The sequence below is a fragment of the Bos indicus genome, chromosome 3 (assembly GCF_029378745.1).
Source record: "Bos indicus isolate NIAB-ARS_2022 breed Sahiwal x Tharparkar chromosome 3, NIAB-ARS_B.indTharparkar_mat_pri_1.0, whole genome shotgun sequence".
In the NCBI taxonomy this organism is placed as follows: domain Eukaryota; kingdom Metazoa; phylum Chordata; class Mammalia; order Artiodactyla; family Bovidae; genus Bos; species Bos indicus.
The window spans coordinates 80,880,860-80,901,706 of record NC_091762.1 but is presented as its reverse complement, the minus strand read 5'-3'; the positions used below and the strand labels follow the sequence as shown (position 1 = coordinate 80,901,706).

Here is a 20,847-nt window from a genome sequence, read left to right as displayed (position 1 = left end):
AAATAGTTAAATGATCAATTCAGACTATTGAAATTGGGCAAAAGTTAAACCAGTATACAGACAGGTATAGAAATTTTTATGGTGTGATGAGTCCTAAAAATTAAATTTTGTATGCTTAAAAGCTTATGCAGATATTTGTTATTTATATTGGGTTAAATAACTAGCCAATTGCTTCAGCATTGTTGCTTTAAGAACACTGAAAATTAGAAGTGTCCAAGTAAATATATTGCTCAAAAATAGAACTAAGAATCTATCTACAAATAATAAATACTAAAATTAAGAAATTTGTTTAGAGAATTTTTAAAGTCTAACTTTGATTTAATTACAATAGTTATCAAAACTAGTTCTTTTCATTTAGCTTTGACCTATAGATTTTTTAAAAATGGAATGATTCAGAATTTTCCTATTAAAACTTCTATTCCTTTCAGAATTTCTTGTTAATCCCTGTAAATAAAAATGTAAAACTTTCATGTATTAAACTTTCATTTGGTGCTTATCCATTCACAAATATTGATGTTTTTTAAACCAGTGGTGTGCTGATGTTTAAAAACCAACTCTCTGAGTTAAAAAAGAAATCTTGATTTGTAGTGTTTGTGGACTTTTGTTTGTAAACAGTCCAACCAAGGCTGATTTCAGGTTACCCATGCAAAGATGTTGAACTCAGGAGCTGGGAGGAGACAGTGTATTTGACTCATGAGTTGGTACAAGTCAGCTGACTAAATATAATTATTGGATTAATGTAACTTTAATAATTTTTGACTGTCAGGGAATTTTTTTAAACTGAAGGCTTATTTAATTATTCCCTTCAAACATAGAAGCTGGCAAATTACAGTGGGCATTTTTTTTTAAAGGCACTGATATAACTTAAATGCAAAAATGTACATGCTGTTAACTTCTAAAGTGTGCAATTAAAACTTGGAGTGAAAGAGTATAGTATCCTTGAGATTATACTGAAAGTTGCTGAAATAGGAAAAGTGTGATTACTATTAGAGGTTTTTGTTTTTCCATACAAGATGCTGCTAATCTACAACCTTTAACCTCACATTTTAAATTTAACTGTTTTCTAATAGATTAAAAAATAGGTTTCTGCACATTTTGCGCACAACTTGACAAAATCAAAAGGACTATTGTGAATAAGCCTCATCTAACCAAAATTTTTTGCATTTATGATTCACAGCAGCACCTAATTTGATTCCAACTCAAACAACTATAACAACTGGCATGGGCATGTTACCATTCCTTCCAAATCAGCACATTGCTGGACAAGCTGGACCAGGGCATGGGAGCACTCAGGAGAAACAGCCAGCATTGGTGGGAATGGCAGAAGGAAATTTCTCAGGGTCACAGACTTATCTGCAGAGCTTTCCAAACCTTACTGCTGGTGGCTTGCTCACAGGACATCAAAAGCAACAACAAAGTCAGCCAAAAGGCCTGGAGATAAGTTCAGGGGTAAGAAAACTCTGTGTGTGTGTGTGTGTGTGTGTGTGTGTGTGTGTGTGTGTAAAAGAGAGAGTGTGTGCATGCATGCATACACATACATATAAATGCACACATGTATCTACATGAAGTATATATATGTATACTACATGTTTGTGTATACTACCAAGGAATATGTATATATTCCTTTTTAATTGTATCTTAAATGATTCTAATTCTAGAGTATTTAATTTTTTGGTTATTTTACAGGTGTTATAATTTATAAAGCATCAAGTAATCTGAACTATTTTTGTATTTCAAAAGAAGTTGATAATATACTTAAAGTATATATTACAAACTGCATAATTCCTATGTCAATGACATGCTGACTGTTTTCATAGTGTGCATTTGCTTCTCAAAAGAAAAAAATATTGGACCCTTAAAAAAAGCTATTATTATAAACAAAAATCTGTCTTTTGATAAGTTATGCCAAATGATGTTTGGGATTCTGCTTAATTACTTGCCAGTTTGTAAATAAAATATATGTATAAAATGTTTTTTAAATCTATCATTATAAAATGTTTAAATATGAATTCTTTATTCCTGTAAGTGTTTGCTTTTCTAAAAGTCTTGGGATGTGCATAATTTTCAAATATACAGTAATATAGGTTCAAAATTTTGTAGTTTAGGAAAGCATAGGAGTACCATTAATACTTATCCAATTATATAATATTCTTTATAAGAATTTCTTAGTAAATGATAATGCTAATCTTTAAAATACAATATTATTTCTAAAATATATATATTTTGTAGCTAATTAAGTATTATTTTAATATTTAAAAGTAGAATAAATTCTAGTTTATCTGAAAGATTTCAAAGCTAGTTATTAATCTCTGGTGTGTTCAAAAGAACCTAATCTTGGTTTTAATTCTGGAGGATTTTACTCGAATTTATTGGTTCATAAACCACTGACATTTGTAAATATTATAATTGGTAGGTAGAATAAAGTACATTTAATTTAATTTTTTATTTGTGTCTTGAAATACCATTTTGAGCAAACTTCAGGAGATGGTGAAAGACAGGGAAGCCTGGCATTCTGCAGTCCATGGGGTCGCAAAGAGTCTGACATGACAACAACAAAAAATATTGTTTGATTTAGAAGTGACACGTGAGGGAAAAAATTCTTGTAATTGGCTGTATTCAAATCTCAAAATGATACTATTGACTTTGTAAGAGGTTTTGTTGTCACCTAGTCATGACAGGAGGTATGGGTAGAATACCTATAATTGTTCATTGAGAAAGCTAAGGTGGTTCTTCATAGAATGAAGAATTTTAAATGTTTATTTGAAGGATTAATTGCTTAAGTTATTGAGGGAAGTTAACTAAAACTCATATATAAATACTCTGTTTCTTTTTGCACAGACTTCTTAATGCATGGAAGGCACCAGGACAACGGTACCTAACCTTCCTGGTACCAGGGACTGGTTTCATGGAACACAGTTTTTTCCATGGATGGGGGAGTGGGGGTGGGTTTGAGATGATCCAAGTGCGTTACATTTATTGTGCACTGCATTTCTATTATTACATCAGCTCCACCACAATGCATCAGGCATTAGATCCCAAAGGCTGGGGACCTGTGCACTAGGGTCTTTAGAAAAACTGGACTTGAGATATTCACATAATGGACAAGTGAAAGTGTATCTGGTAGAAGACAGCTGAAGTAGGGCAGAGCTAGAAAACAAGTCCCGCGATGAAGAATTGAGGGAAATAGATATATGGAACTTGGCAAGGGTTGACCAGCTGTCATTTTAATTGATGTTTAAAAATAAAAAATTCACAAACTAGTCTAGTCACATAGTATTTTATGTTTCTTTAGTGGGCAGAATTAGTCTAATAAGTATGACAAACAATAAAGCTGATTTAGGCTTAATATAACACAAACAATTGAAGTTTTAAAACAAAGAAAAAGTTCACACTTTCACAAAGATATGAATGTCGTATCACTGAAGGCAATTATGCAGACCCTGGTGAACACCTGTACATATTGTTGTAGAAGTGATTCTTCTCTCCTGAAAATAGGGACTTGCTTGGACCAGGTAATTTCAAAATATGTTTTCTAATTATGTAGCAAGATTTTGGACTTTGTTAAACAGTTGGTTAAATTTGGATGCAGAGTTTTAGACCTGCATCTTTTACATTATGTTGATTAGTGATTCTTGATTCTTTCTGTCAGAATCACCACTATAGGTGTCAAGGGTTGGACTCTATCTTCCTCAGCCCTGAGAATTTGATTCAGAGAGATATGGGTGAGATCTGAATTTTAAGTGTACAACTCAGTGGCGTTAAGTACATTCACATTGTTTTACAACTATTGCTACTATCCATCTCCAGAACTTTCTCATCATGCCATACTGCAGCTCTGTACCCATTCACCAACTCTCCCATTTTCCCTTCTACCCAGCCCCCAATAAGCACTGTTTACTTTCTGTCTCAGAATTTGACTGTTCTAAGTACCCAATGTAAGTGGAATGATACAAGACTTAATGACGACATTACTCTTCAGTGGTCATCCATGTTGTAGCATGAATTGTATTGGAATTTCCTTATTTTAAAGGTTGACTAGTATTCCGTTGTATTTATATACTACATTTTGTTTATCCATTCATTTATTGATGGACATTTGGATTGTTTCCATCTTTCAGTTCAGTTCAGTTTCTCAGTCGTGTCTGACTCTCTGCGACCCCATGGACTGCAGCACACCAGGCCTGTCTGTCCATCACCAACTCCCGGAGTCTACTCAAACTCATCTCCATTGAGTTGGTGATGCCATCCAACCATCTCATCCTCTGTTGCTCCTTTTCCTCTCACCTTCAATCTTTCCCAGCATCAGGGTCTTTTCAAATGAGTCAGATCTTCACATCAGGTGGCCACAGTATTGGAGTTTCAGCTTCAATATCAGTAGGCTCTTGTGAATAATGCTGCTATGAACATTAGTATATAAATATCTGTTTGAGTCTGTTTTCAGTTCTTTGGGGTATTTACCCAGAAGTGGAATTAGGGGAATCACATGGAATATCAGTTTAGTTCATTCGTTCAGTTGTGTCTGATCCTTGGTGACCCCATGGACTGCAGCACGCCAAGTTTCCCTGTCCATCACCAACTCCTGGGGCTTGGTCAAACTCATGTCCAAGTCAGTTATCCTCTGTCATCCCCTTCTCCTCCTGCCTTCAATCTTTCCCAGCATCAAGATCTTTTCTAATTTTTTGAGGAACTGCCATTCTATTTTCCATAGCAGCTGTACCATTTTATGTTTCACCCTCAAAGCATGAGGGTTTTGGTTTCTCTACATCCTCACCAACATCGTCTCTCATTGTGGTTTTGAATTTGCATTTCTCCAGTGATTAGTGATGTTAAAAGCCTCTTCATATGCATATTGGTCACCTGTATATCTTCTTTACAAAAATGTCTATTCAGATTCTTTGCTATGTTTTAATTAGGTTATTTTTTTCTGTGCTATTGAGTTCCTGTATATGGTTTGCAAATATGTTCTCCTGTTAACCTTTTAGTCTTGTTGTTTCCTTTGCTGTAGAGAAACTCTTTAGTTTTTTGTTCAGTCACTAAGTCGTGTCTGAATCTGCAACCCCATGGACTGTAGTATGCCGGTTTAGCTTTTTAGCTCTTGCTTAGTTCTGCTTTTGTTGTCTATACTTTGGTACCGTAAAATGATATTAAAAAATGATTACTAAGACCAATGTCAAGTAGCTTTTCCTCTATAATTTCTTGTAGTTTTATGCATTCAGGTCTTATTTTTAAGTCTTTAATCCAGTTTGAGTACATTTTTGTGTATTGTGTAAGATCAGGATCCAGAGTCATTTTTTTTCCATATTGACATGCAGTTTCCCCAACACCATTTATTAAAGAGAGTATCCTTTACCCATGTGTGTTCTTGGTGCCCATTTCAAATGCTAGTTGACCACATATATGTGGCTTTATTTCTGGGCTCTATTTTTTTCATAATTCAGTATGTCTGTTTTTATGTATGTACCATACTGTTTGATGACTATAGTTTTGTAATATAGTTTGGAAACAGGAAGCATGATCCTGCCAGCTTTGAATTTTTCCTCAAGATTGTGTTGGCAAATCAGGACCTTTTGAAGTTCCACATAAATTTTAGGATTGTTTGTTCTATTTCTGTGAAAAGTGTCATCGAAATCCTGACAGGGATTGCTTTGAATTTGTAGATCACTTTGGGCAGTGTGGACATTTTAACAATATTAATTCTTCCAATCTGTAAATCCAAGATATCTTTCCAGTTATTTGTGTAACTTTCAATTTCTTTCATCAAATTCATATAGTTTGCAGTATAGATCTTTCACCTCCTTGGCTAAATTTATTCCAAAGTATTTTACTCTTTTTGGTGGTATTATAACTAGCATTGTTTTCATAATTTCTTTTTGAATAGTTCATTGTTAGTATATAGAAATGCGATGGATGCCAACAGAGATGGTTTAATTCCTTCCTTTTTGATTTAGATGCCTTTTATTTCCTTGTTCTTGCAAAATTATTCTGGCAGACTTCTAATACTGTGGTGACTAAAAGTAGTAAAAGTGGGCATACTTGTCATGTTCCTGATCTTAGAGGAAAAGCTATCATGTTAACTGTGGAGTTGTCCTTTATATATAGCTTTTATTATGTTGAGGTATATAGATTTCTCTATGCTGGAAAAGGTCAGTTTTCATTCCAATCCCAAAGAAAGGCAATGTCAAAGAATGCTCAAACTACCACACAGTTGCATTCATCTCACACGCTAGTAAGGTAATGCTCAAAATTCTCCAAGCCAGGCTTCAGCAATACGTGAACCATGAACTTCCAGATGTTCAAGCTGGTTTTAGAAAAGGCAGAGGAACCAGAGATCAAATTGCCAACATCTGCTGGATCATGGGAAAAGCAAAAGAGTTCCAGAAAAACATCTATTTCTGCTTTATTGACTATGCCAAAGCCTTTGACTGTGTGGATCACAATAAACTGTAGAAAATTCTGAAAGAGACGGGAATACCAGACCACTTGACCTGCCTCTTGAGAAACCTATATGGAGGTCAGGAAGCAACAGTTAGAACAGGACATGGAACAACAGACTGGTTCCAAATAGGAAAAGGAGTACGCCAAGGCTGTATATTGTCACCCTGCTTATTTAACTTATATGCAGAGTACATCATGAGAAATGCTGGGCTGGAAGCAGCACAAGCTGGAATCAAGATTGCCAGGAGAAATATCAATAATCTCAGATATGCAGATGACACCACGTTATGGCAGAAAGTGAAGAGGAACTCAAAAGCCTCTTGATGAAAGTGAAAGAGGAGAGTGAAAAAGTTGGCTTAAGGCACAACATTCAGAAAACCAAGATCATGGCATCTCGACCCATCACTTCATGGGAAATAGATGGGGAAACAGTGGAAACAGTGTCAGACTTTATTTTTTGGGGCTCCAAAATCACTGCAGATGGTGACTGCAGGCATGAAATTAAAAGACGCTTACTCCTTGGAAGGAAAGTGATGACCAACCTAGATAGCATATTAAAAAGCAGAGACATTACTTTGCCAGCAAAAATCCATCTAGTCAAGGCTATGGTTTTTCCAGTGGTCGTGTATGGATGTGAGAGTTGAACTGTGAAGAAAGCTGAGCACCAAAGAATTGATGCTTTCGAACTGTGGTGTTGGAGAAGACTCTTGAGAGTCCCTTGGACTGCAAGGAGATCCAACCAGTCCATTCTAAAGGAGATCAGTCCTGGGTGTTCATTGGAAGTACTGATGCTGAAGCTGAAACTCCAATACTTTGGCCACGTCATGCGAAGAGTTGACTCATTGGAAAAGACCCTGATGCTGGGAGGGATTGGGGGCAGGAGAAGGGGATGACAGAGGATGAGATGGCTGGATGGCATCACCGACTTGATGGACATGAGTTTGGGTAAACTCCAGGCGTTGGTGATGGACAGGGAGGCTTGGCGTGCTGCAATTCATGGGGTCGCAAAGAGCCAGATGAGACTGAGTGACTGAACTGAACTGATGCTCAATTTGTTCAAAGTTTTGATCATGAAATGATGTGAATTTTGTCCAGTATATTTTTTATATCTATTAAGACAGTCATATGGTTTTATCCTTTATTATGTTTATGTGGTGTATCACATTTATTGATTAGCCTGTGTTGAACCATTATTGTGTCCCAGGGATAAATCCCACTTGATCATGGTGTACAACCCTTTTAATGTGTTGTTTAATTCAGGTTGCTAGTATTTCATTCAGGACTGCTAGTACTGTGTTGAGGATTTTTGTATATGTGTTCATCAGGGATATTGGCCTGTGTTTTTCTTTTCTTGTAATGTTTTTGTATAGCTTTGGTTTGAGAGCAATGCTGGCCTCATAAAATAGATTAGGAGCTATTCCTTCCTCTTCAGTTTTGGGAAGAGTTTCATAAGGATTGATGTTAATTCTTCTTTAAATCTTTGGTACAATTCACGAGTGAAACCACTTGGTCCTTGGCTTTTCCTTGTTGTCAGGTATTTGATTACTCCTTACTCATTATTGGTCTGTTCATATTTTCTGTTTCTTCTTGATTCAGTCTTGGTACCTTGTATTTTTCTGGAAATTTATCCATTTTTCCCCTTAGGTTGGCATGTATTTGTTGATAATAATTGCTTATGATCCTTTGTATTTCTGTGGTATCTGTAGTTTTAATGTCTCCTCTTCCATTTGTAACTGCAGTTGACCCTTGACAAAGCTGTTAGGAGTAGTGACAGCCAAGCACTCAAAAATCCATGTAACTGAAACAGTTTGGATAGAATCAGGACTCATTTTTTTTTTAAATTAAAAATATTTTTAATTTCTTTTACAAAAATTTTTGGTTGTGCTGGGTCTTTGTTGTGGTGCACGGGCTCTTCGTTGCTGTAATGGGCTTTCTCTAGTTGTATGAGCAGGGGCTGCTCCCTGGTTGCAGTATGCAAGCTTCTCATTGTGGAAGCTACTCTTGTGGCTGAGCACGGGCTCTAGGGCATGTAAGCTGAGCAGTTACAGCATGCAAGCTCAGTAGTTGTGGGAGTGAGCTTAGTTGTCCCACAGCATGTGGGATCTAAGTTCCTGGACCAGGGATTGAACCCGTGTCCCCTGCATTGGCAGACAGATTGTTGACCACTGGACCACCAGGGAGGTCCCTCAGGGACCCTTTTTGATTACACATGTTGTGATCTCTAATTGAACACAAACTTCCCCATGCTTAGTTAATTCAAAGATCTGTAAAATGAAAATATAGGTATTATGTTTGCTTTTAAGAAATCCATGTGTGAACCTGCACAATTCAAACTCTTGTTGTTCAGGAGTCAATGATATTTACTTGAGTCCTCTCTTTCTCTTGGTTAGTGTAGCCAAATGTGTCTATTTTGTATATCTTTTCAAAATATCTGCACTTAATTTCATTGATCTGTCTTTATAGTGCTATTTCATTTATTTCTGTTCTGATCTTTATTATTTCCTTTTTCTGCTAATTTTGGGCTTAGTTTGTTCTTTTACTAGTAACTTGAGGTGTAAATTTAGATTGTTTCTCTGAGATCTTTCTTTTTTCTTCATGTAGACATTTATTGCCATAAACTTATCTTTAAAGCTGCTTTTTCTGCGTTGCATAAGTTTTGATTTGTGGTGTTTCCATTTTCATTTGTCTCAAGATGCTTTTTGATGTCTCCTTTGATTTCTTCTTTGGCTTATTGGTTGTTCAAGAGTATGTTATTAAATTTGTACATATCTCTGAATTGGTTGTCAGAACAACCCTTGATATGATTTCAGTACTCTTAAATTTGTTAAGATTTGTTTTGTGGCCCAACATATGATCTTTTTTTTTTTGGCTTCTGTTTTTTCATCTCTAAGAAATGGTTGACAAATCTAGTATTATGAAGCTTTTTACCTAAGTTTTTCTTTTAAGATTTTTAGTTTTAGCTCTTACTGTTAGGTCTTTGATCCATTTTGAGTTAATTTTTATATATGGTGTTTGGTGAAGATCCACTTCATTCTTTTATGTGGATATGTAGTTTACCCATTTTTGTTGAAAAGACTGCCTCACTGTATAGTTCTGACACTCATGGAAAGTCATTTTATCATATATACAGTAATTTATTTCTGAGCTTGCTATCCGAATCCTTTGGTTTATATGTCTGTCTTTATGCTAGTATCATACTATTGCAATTACTACAGCTGTGTTATAAGTTCAAAATTTAAAAAATATGAGCCTTCCATTCTCATTCATCTTTTTCAATATTATTTTTACTGTTTGGAGTCCTTTGATATTTCATGTCAGTTTTAGGATTGAATTTTCTGTTTCTGCCCACAAAAGTTAGAATTTTGATAGGGGTTGGTTATATTGAATTTGTAGATCCCTTTGGTTTGTATTGAAATTTTAACAATATTAAATCTAATACATGAAAATAGGATGTTCTTTTATATATGTCTTTAGTTTCTTTCAGCAGTATTTTGTAATTTTAAAAAATATTTATTAATATTTATTTATTTGGCTGCACTGAGTCTCAGTTGGAACTTGTGGGATCTAGAAATAAGGTGTGGGATTTGTTTCTTCTTGTGAGCATGAATTCTCTCCTGATTCAAATAAGAAGGTTGTACAAGATGACCTTTAGTTCTCTTTCAGTTCTAAAGTTCTATGGTTCTAGAATGGTTTTTAAAAAAACTAATTGGAAAAATAGTAGCAGGTGAAATGGATCATTTTAATCAGTATCCATAACTATTTCATAAATTTATAGCTTTAAACATTGTTTCACAAATTTTTGTTACACTAAACCACATTTATTGAAGAATAAGTATTTCTCTACACTTTCTGCATTTTAATTTTCTTTTTTTTTTTTTGCCAAGCGCGCACTGGTTTATTGCCCAAACCTCGCATGCATTTTAATTTTCTTTTACCTCTCATTAAGCACTCACTCTCTTTTTTTGATAAATAGGCTGCCTCTAAGAATCAGACTTCACTCTTGGGAGAGCCACCAAAAGAAATTCGGCTCAGTAAAAATCCATACTTGAACTTGGCAAGTGTGTTGCCCAGTGTGTGCTTATCATGTAAGTGAGAAGCTCACTATTAGTATTTTGGAGTTGTACTGAATACTTTTCATAATGAATTTTACTTTAATTTTTAACTTAATGAAAGCAAATAATGCCTATTGACCAGCTAAAGTCTAAGTTATGACCTTAGTCCTTAAATTGAAAGAATAATTAAAGCTTTTAAAGTACATTCTATTTTATTTAAGGAAAACATCTTTCGTAATATTTTCTTAAACATAAGTTTATTGAATTGCTTGATTCATAATTGAATTGCATAATTGATTCCATTATAAATTATGATTACATTGTGATTCCATTATGAGTTATAATGGAATCATGATTGAAAATAATTGGATAAAGGAATTATTTGGCAGTGCTATAATTCTTTATAACACATATAGAATCATATTTCTAAAATATGAAGTTCAATCTTCTGCATTATCTAATATATTGAGTGTATTTGCCAAATACTCTCAATATATTAGTTACTAATAATCGGCAGAAGTGGAATTCTCATTTGCATTTTTAAAGGACCTCCTAATGCCTTCAATTAGTAAATTAAAACTATTAATTCAAATATAGTTTTAAGGAAAAAATCACAAATGTGTTGTTTTCTAGGCACTAAGATATTCACTGCAGCATTGGTTTTCAATAATGAAAAACTGGAAAGTGCCTTAATGGTCATCAATAGGGGAATGATTAAATAGTTTGTCATAAAGTGAAATATATAGTTGAGGAAGCACTACATATACTAATATTAAATGATCTCTAAAGCAAATTGTTGAATACAAGAAACAAATGTGTTCATAGATTGATTCCATTTGTTTATTTAAAGCTATGTATTCTTTTATGCATGTACTTGAATGTGTAAATGCATAAAGTTAAATCTGAGAAAATACTAAGCTGTTACTTCTGGGAAAAAGAATAAAATTGGATGAAAAGAGATGAAAGATGAATTTTGTTTTTAATATACATTCTTTGTATTTTATGAAGTATCCTCTTGAACCTAACCATTAATTTATAATTTTTTAAAGCCAGAAAGAATTTAATGTGCTTCTGGTATGAAAGAAAGAAAGTGTTAGTCACTCAGTCATGTCTGAGTCTTTGTGACCCCATAGACTGTAGCCTGCCAGGCTCCTCTGTCCATGGGATTTCCCAGGCAAGAATACTGGAGTGAGTTGACATTCCCTTCCCCAGGGTATCTTCTCAACCCAGGTATTGAACTCTAGTCTCCTGCATGGCGGGCAGATTCTTTATCATCTGAGCCACCAAGGAAGTAGGCTTCTGGTATGCCTACTCTATTTTTATCTGGTCTAAAATTTGATGGTTTCAACTGTTGCATTAATAAGAATGGTTAATTTACATTTTGAATGCCTCACTTTAGAGATCAGATGTATACTTTTTAAATGTTTCCATCAAGATTATTACTCATAGAGCAGGTTTCCATTTTTAGTTGTTTTAAACAAACTAGATAATATCATATACTGTATATATATATATTTTCCCCTAGGAATAATAAAGGGCTTCCCAGGTGGCACTAGTGGTAAAGAACCTGCCTGCCAATTTGACCCTGGGTCGGGAAGATTCCGTGGAGGAGGAAACAGCAACCCACTCCAGTGTTCTTGCCTGGAGAATCCCATAGACAGAGGAGCCTGGTGGAATGCAGTCCTTAGGGCACACAGAGTCAGACACAACTGAAGCAACTTAGCACACACACAAGAATAATAAATGTAGATCTTTACTGGCAAACTAAAATTTGTGTTCTACTTGAGAATATGCTGAATTAATGGGTTTTGTACTCTGTAATTATTAATAAAACAAGCTAACTAAAATTTATATATTGATTTTGCCTTAAGCCCCTGCAAGTAAAACCACTGTGCAGAAGACTGGAATTGCAAGCAACATTCTGGATACAATCTCTCAGGGAAATGAATCACAACACACATTGGAGAAGTGCATTGCTTATTCTCAGCCTTTTGGTGATTATGCACAGGTACCTCATTCTCAGGTTTTGATGATATATAGAACAATTGCTTCAACTATATACTGAATTCACTGTATATGAAACTGTGATTCTTGTAACGTCAAAAGGCAGTAAAGTTGCACTGATTTATGCAGTATTTCTTGCCCACTGTATGTAGCTGTAGGACATGTTCAGAAGATTGCTAAGTATGATTTTGCCCTAGACATTTGTTCACATTGTTTACACTAGTGGACAGCGAACTGCAGGGCCAATCCAGCCCACAATCACAACCTGTTGTTTTAAAATAAAGTTTTATTGGGATACATCCACATCCATTTGTTTGCATGTTCTCTATGATACTGTTGTGCTACAATGTCAGAGTTGAGTAGTTACAGCAGAGACTATGTGGCCCACGAGATTAGATATTTACTATCTGGCTCTTTACAGAACAATTCTGCTGACCTCTGGTTTACACCGGTGTAGACCTGACTAAGAAACCTAAGGAAATACCTCTGTTCTTATTCACTGCTTATGGATGTGGATACATGATCATAACTAGCACTATTATGACTATTAAATGACTATGACTAGCACTATTTTGACTATTAAAACAGTCAAAAACATTAAAATATTACATTCAAAAGACACACCGTGTCATTACTTAAATATGTTCATTTTTATTTTCGGGCTTTTCTCCTTCAGCTAATTCTTAGTGGTTTAACACTCAGAATGTATAATCATGTATACTATATGACCTTATGTAATAACAAGAGTCTTAAAAACTAACAATTCTGATTCTTTCTTATTTCTCACAGCAGTTACCTCCTCAGCTCTCTCCTGTCTATGGGAGCAATACTTACACTTTGCTTTCTTTAGAACAACTGTGTTGGTCTCTAATAAACTTAGAAAAGAAAACCTATACAAATTCACTTAGAAGAGTTGATGTCTGATTATGTTTTTGTGATAGGATACTAGAAACACAGGTCAAATGAATTCTGTAGAAATAGTGAAGCTGGATATAATAAAGTCTCCTATATGCTTGTGGAAAAGATGGAGAAATATGAATCGGAAGATGATGCAATTAGATGGCAACATACCTATATTTAAGGAACAATAATGAATTGATGCAGTCTGGAATGCATCCTCTTCTGTGCTTCATAAGGCTTCATCTTTGTTCCCTTATTTGTTAACGTTTTAAGTAATGCTTAGGTAAGGATATTAATTGTATGCTGATTATATTTACAAGTGACAAAGGCAAGAAATCATCAGAGGTGTGTAAAATCATCTATGCATAATTTATAGTTTTGAAAATTATAAATAACCTAAAATCCCAATAGTCTGCAGACTGAAGAAAAAAATTGTCATATTTATATCAGGAACTATAATGCATATATTAAAAATCATGTAAAACTATATATAAATGCATGATAAATTTTCATAATTTATTAATCTTTAAAAATTATAAAATATAGTCCTATACAATTCTAACTTTTTGGTTTTTTTATAAGGAACAAAATTTACTTTCACAAACAAGAACCACAATAAGTTTTTTAAAATTTAGTTAAATGTGTGATTTAATTTTTGAAAGTTATTTTTCATATTTACCTTTTCATTTATTTCAGTTTTGAAACCTGTGTTGCTTTTCTAAATAGCAGGTTTGCTTGTTAGATTATTGTGTTTTATTGCACACTTATATCCGTAGAAAGAAAGACCTTTCCCATTTACTCACGGAGAAATTCTGTGATAAAGATGCCTCTGTGTTGCCAGCCTTCCTCCTCCCTGTGCTCTTGCTTAACCAGAGAAACTGTGGAGATGTGGATCCTGCCTGGACTCAGTGTCTCTTTGGACAGTCCCTGCTGTCTCATGCTTGTTCATAAAGTGAGATTTGTTCTCTCTCCTTGTGTTCTTTCATCCTTATAACTTAAACTTAATTAAATGTTACTAAGTGAATAGCTAGTAAAAAATGGTCATTTTTTAAAATTTATTTTTCAATTGGAGGAAAATTGCTTTACAATACTGTGTTGGTTTCTGCCATATAACAACACGAATCGGCCACAATTATACATATATCCCCTCCTTCTAGAGCCTCCCTCCACTCGCCTATCTCACCCCTCTAGGTCTTTACAGAGCATCACGCTGGGCTCCCTGTGTTACCTAGCAGCTTCTCACCAGCCATCTGCTTTACACATGATAGTGTTTATATGTCAATGCTGCTTTCTGCATAAATCCTGCTGTCTCCTTCCACAACTGTATCCACATGTCCACTCTTTACATCTGTGTCTCCATTCCTTCCCTGCAGATAGATTCATTATTACCATTTTTCTAGATTCCATATATATGCATTAGTATATGATATTTGTTTTTCTCTTTATGACTTCACTCTGTATAACAGGCTCTAGGTTAATCCATCTCAATAGAACTGGCTCAAATGCATTCTTTTTTATGGCTGAGTAATAGTCCATTGTGTATATGTACCACATCTTCTTTATCCATTCATCTGTCAAGGGACATCTAGGTTGCTTCCATGTCCTGGCTGTTGTAAATAGAGCTGCATTGAACATTGGAGTACTTGTGTCTTTTAGAATTGAGGCTTTTTCAGGATATATGCCCAGTAGTGGGATTGCCGGGCCATAAGGTAGATTTATTCCTACTTTTTTAGGTATTCTCCATACTGTTCTTCATAATGGTTGTGTCGGTTTGCATTCCTACCAACAGCATAGGAGGATTCCCTTTTCTCCACATCCTCTCCAGCATTTATTGTTTGTAGATTTTTTGATGATGGCCATTCTGACTGGTGTCAGGTGGTACCTCATTTTAGTTTTGATTTGCATTTCTTAGTAATAAAAGATTGTCATGTTTTAGGAATTCCCTGTGTTTTCACTGTTCGAATGGAGGAAAAGGTCCAAGGGAAAGGAACCAAGATTTGTTTTTAACATTTACTATATGCTTTGTAATATAAACATTTGATCTTCTTAACGACCTTGTGATTTTTAAATAACCACTTTCATAATATAAGTGGGAAAGCATAAAAGGGTATATCATCTTTCAAGTTTATGCAGCTAGTAAAGGATTTCTCTGGTTCCAAAACCCTCATTATTTTCATTATACTATGGAAAATCTTATTCAGGCATGGAAGTAGTGTCATGTAGAAACTGATTGTTTGCTTTATACTGGCAGCTGTGCATAAGGAGTAGGAGAGATGGCTATGTTGAGATATATGTTGCTATAATAATTTTTATTTCCAATGAAGCTATCACATTTAAAGAGATGACTATGTCAAGATATGTATGGCTATAATAATCTTTATTTGCAATAAAACTATCACATTTAAATATTATAATTGGAATTCCAGTATTGGTGAAATTACTGGTATTGGATTATCCTTCTTGCAGATATTAAAGTTGTATCAAATATGAAACAAAAATATTTGAAGGCTCTGAAGAATAACCAAAAGCAGGCAGAGACTGAAGAAGAGCTGTTCCTTGAAAGAGGAAAACTGTATTGGATGAAATTTATGTTTCTGTGACTTTTTGCCTAGTACCACCCCACCTTATTGCCAGTCTATACAGAAAGATACAGCCTTACCAGCTTATGGAGTCAGAGAACAGAGTTCAGAACTGTTAGCAAGGCTGGAAAGTGAGGGGGAAATCACAGAAAAATCTCTATGTAAATTCAGTCCAAATACACTTGAGTGACTCTTGAACTTTGTGTGGGGGAGACTCCAGGGGACCTTGGCAGCAAACAACAGATGGAAGGCTAAAGAGCTGTGAAGAGATGTAACTCCTTTCCAGAACAGAGGAGGTGATTTGAAGTTTGAGTTCATAAAAGTTGACTCTTTATCAACACAGATGTAAAGAACAGACTTTTGGACTCTGTGGGAGAAGGCAAGGGTGGGATAATCTGAGAGAATAGCATTAAAAGATGTATGTCACCATATGTGAAATAGATCGCCAGTCCAGGTTTGATGCATGAGACAGGGTGCTCAGGGCTGGTGCACTGGGATGACCCTGAGGGATGGGATGGGGAGGGAGGTGGGGTGGGGGGTTCAGGATGGGGAACACATGTACACCCATGGTTGATTCATGTCAATGTATGACAAAAACCACTACAGTATTGTAAAGTAATTAGCCTTCAATTAAAATAAATAAATATAATAAAAAAAGTTGACTCTTTCTCAATAAAAATTAGCAACCTTCAGAGGAAGATGATATAATCCATAATATCTACAAGTATATCATCCACAATATTTAATAACCAAAAATAATTAGAAAGTTGAAAAAACAAGAAAACATGACCCATGATTAGGAGGATAAGCAATTAATAGAAACTGACCCCAAGATGACCCAGAAGTTAGTGTTAGTAGGAAAGACTAACTTAAAATAACTATAATAAACAGGACTTGGAGAAGGAAATGGCAACCCATTCCAGTATTCTTGCTTGGGAAATCCCATGGATGGAGGAGCCTGGCAGGCTGCAGTGCATGGGTCGTCAAAGAGTCAAATACGACTTAGTGACTAAATAACAAAAAGCCACCATCTTATGAGCAAATGCATACCCACATTGGAACCTTATGTTTTGCAAGATTTATCTCTTGAACAAGGTACAAGTTAATCCTTTTTGAGCTGTTTTTTTAATTGATTCTTTATCCTGGTGTTTAATAAGATTTTGTTTTTACTAAGTTAAAAACAGGACTTAAGGGGAATAGGTAAAAATGAACAGATGGAGACTTTCAGGAAGAAATATAAACTTAAACAATAGAAACTTTAAAGTACAGTATCCACCAAAAAATATGCACTGTATAGGCTTAGCAGAAGTTTGGAGGAAGAAAAAAAAAAGGTTCAATTAAGATAAAGACAAATCAAAAGAAATAATTCAGTCTGAAGAACAGAGAGAGGATGAAAACCAAATCCTTATGGACCTAAGGGACAATATAAATAAGTGTAAGGGACAATCTAAAATAAGTGTAATTGAGTCCCAGAAGGACAGAAGAAAGATAATTGGGCATAAAATATTTGAAAAAATCATGCTAAAAAATTTCTCACGTTCAGGTTTTAAAAAAGTACAGATTTAACAGAGGCAGAGACCTCCCTGCAAAGCAGAATAAGTGGAAACAAAAAATCAATATTATGTTGGTATATCAGTTAATACACTGAAAACCAAAGCTATAAAGAAGTTAACAAACAGATAAAAATAATACATTTTAAGACAGTTTCTCAGCTTTGGCCCTATTGACATTGTGCGCTGGATAATTCTTTGTTTCAGTGGGCCAATACCGTATGTTGTAGGATGCTTAGCAGCATCTTTGTCTTCTAACCACTAGATTGCCCCTCATTGATTATAATTCTGATTAAACAACTGATAAATATATGGGTAGGACTTCTCTTGTAGCTCAGTCAGTAAAGAATCTGCCTGCAATGCAAGAGACCTGGGTTTGATTCCTGGGTCGGGAAGATCCCCTGGAGAAGGAAATGGTAACTCACTCCAGTATTCTCAGCTAGACAATACCACGGGCAGAGGGGCCTGGCAGTCCGTGGGGTCGCAGGAGTCGGACTCAACTTAGTGACTAAACCACCACCAAATATTTGGGTAAAGAAAAAAGACTATATATTTTATCTTTATTAAAGTTAATTAAAAACAAAATTGTAACATTGCATGAGGGGGCTTGTAATGTATATAGATATAACATATTTGACAACAGTACTACAAAGGACAGTATGAGGTGAATGAAATTGTTTACAGGGTAATTACATTTTACCTGAAGTAGAAAAATATTAACTCTTCAGTGGAGTGTGGTAAGTTAATGAATGTGTATTGTAATCCATAGAGCAAACATTTAAAAATTCAAAAAGTATACCTAAAATGTCAACAGTTGAATTATAATGGAATTCTAAGAACATTTGATCAAGCCCAAAAAAATGTCAGGAAGAAGAAAAAAAAAAACAGGATGAATAGAAAACAAATAGCTAAGTGGCAAACCTTGAATGAATGATAATAATAAAGTAAAAATTAACTACATGCTCCAATTAAAGTAAAGAGATTGTCAGAATAGGCAAGACTGTATACTTTTTAATAATTCCATTTGCTTTTACTTTTGGCTGTGTGGGCTTTAGTTGCAGCGAGCTGGGGCTACTCTCTCTAGTTGCAGCACACAGGCTTCTCACTGAGGTGGCTTCTCTTGTTGCGGAGCACAGGAGGCTCTAGGGCACATGGACTTCAGTAGCGTCAGCACATGGACTCGTAGTTCTGGCTCCCTGGCTGTAGAGCACAGGCTTAATAGTTGTGGCACATGGGCTTAGTTGCACCACAACATGTGAGATCTTCTCAGATCAGGGATTGAACCCATGTCTCCTGCATTGGCAGACGGATTCTTTACCGTCTTTGAGCCACCAGAGAAACCCAAGACTACACTTTTACCACTTCTATTCAACAATATAAACTTGGAGGTTTTAGTCAATGAAACAAATAAAAATATATATGAAATAGGAAAGGAAAAGTAAAAATGTCTTTCTTTGTATATGACATGACTGTTTACATGAAAAATCCATAAGAAGCTAAAAAGCAACCACTAAATATAAGAATTAAACTTTTCAAAGTCACAAGGTAAAAGGGCAGTATGCAAAGTTCAGTTCAGTTCAGTCACTCAGTCGTGTCCGGCTCTTTGTGACCCCATGAATCGCAGCATGCCAGGCCTCCCTGTCCTTCACCAACTCCCGGAGTTCACTCAGACTCACGTCCATCGAGTCAGTGATGCCATCCAGCCATCTCATCCTCTGTCGTCCCCTTCTCCTCCTGCCCCCAATCCCTCCCAGCATCAGAATCTTTTCCAATGAATCAACTCTTCACATCAGGTGGCCAAAGTACTGGAGTTTCAGCTTTAGCATCAGTACTTCCAATGAACACCCAGGACTGATCTCCTTTAGAATGGACTGGTTGGATCTCCTTGCAGTCCAAGGGACTCTCAAGAGTCTTCTCCAACACCACAGTTCAAAAGCATCAATTCTTTGGCTCTCAGCCTTCTTCACAGTCCCAACTCTCACATCCATACATGACCACAGGAAAAACCATAGCCTTGACTAGATGGACCTTTGTTGGCAAAGTAATGTCTCTGCTTTTGAATATGCCATCTAGATTGGTCATAACTTTCCTTCCAAGGAGCAAGCGTCTTTTAATTTCATGGCTGCAGTCACCATCTGCAGTGATTTTGAAACCCCCCAAAATAAAACCTGACCCTGTTTTCACTGTTTCCCCATCTATTTGCCATGAAGTGATGGGACCAGATGCCATGATCTTAGTTTTCTGAATGCTGAGCTTTAAGCCCACTTTTCACTGTCCTCTTTCACTTTCATCAAGAGGCTTTTCAGTTCCTTTTTAGTTTAGTTTAGTTTAGTTTCCTTTTTAGTTTCTGCCATAAGGGTGGCGTCATCTGCATATCTGAGGTTATTGATATTTCTCCCAGCAATCTTGATTCCAGCTTGTGCTTCTTCCAGCCCAGCATTTCTCATGATGTACTCTGCATTTAAGTTAAATAAGCAGGGTGACAATATACAGCCTTGACGGACTCCATTTCCTATCTGGAACCAGTCTGTTGTTCCATGTCCAGTTCTAACTGTTGCTTCCTGCCCTGCATATAGGTTTCTCAAGAGGCGGGTCAGGTGGTCTGGTATTCCCATCACTTTCAGAATTTTCCAGTTTCTTGTGATCCACACAGTCAAAGGCTTTGGCATAGTCAATAAAGCAGAAATAGATGTTTTTCTGGAACTCTCTTGCTTTTTCGATGATCCAGCAGATGTTGGCAATTTGATCTCTGGTTCCTCTGCCTTTTCTAAAACCAGCTTGAACATCAGGAAGTTCATGGTTCACGTATTGCTGAAGCCTGGCTTGGAGAATTTTGAGCATGACTTTACTAGCGTGTGAGATGAGTGCAATTGTGCAGTAGTTGGAGAAGGCGATGGCACCCCACTCCAGCACTCTGGCCTGGAAAATCCCATGAATGGAGGAGCCTGATGGGCTGCAGTCCATGGGGTCGCTGGGAGTCGGACACGACTGAGCGACTTCACTTTCACTTTTCACTTTCATGAATTGGAGAAGGAAATGGCAACCCACTCCAGTGTTCTTGCCTGGAGAATCCCAGGGACGGGCGAGCCTGGTGGGCTTCCGTCTATGGGGTCGCACAGAGTTGGAGATGACTGAAGCGACTTAGCAGTAGCAGCAGCAACAGTGCCATAGTTAGAGCATTCTTTGGCATTGCCTTTCTTTGGGATTGGAATGAAAACTGACGTTTTCCTGTCCTGCGGCCACTGCTGAGTTTTCCGAATTTGCTGGCATATTGAGTGTAGCACTTTCACAGCATCATCTTTCAGGATTTGAAATAGCTTAACTGGA

The 20,847-nt window shown here is 36.0% G+C and overlaps 1 protein-coding gene across 2 annotated transcripts in view; it reads left to right on the top strand.

The window, feature by feature from the left end:
- Positions 1 to 20,847, top strand: part of RAVER2 (ribonucleoprotein, PTB binding 2) — a 137,201-nt gene that overhangs the window by 76,117 nt on the left and 40,237 nt on the right. For both annotated transcript variants that reach the window (XM_070786407.1, XM_070786406.1), the window contains exons 9-11: positions 1,181 to 1,449; positions 10,409 to 10,520; positions 12,359 to 12,495. In XM_070786407.1, the coding sequence (XP_070642508.1) occupies positions 1,181 to 1,449; positions 10,409 to 10,520; positions 12,359 to 12,495 (518 nt within the window). The remainder of the gene's footprint in view (positions 1 to 1,180; positions 1,450 to 10,408; positions 10,521 to 12,358; positions 12,496 to 20,847) is intronic.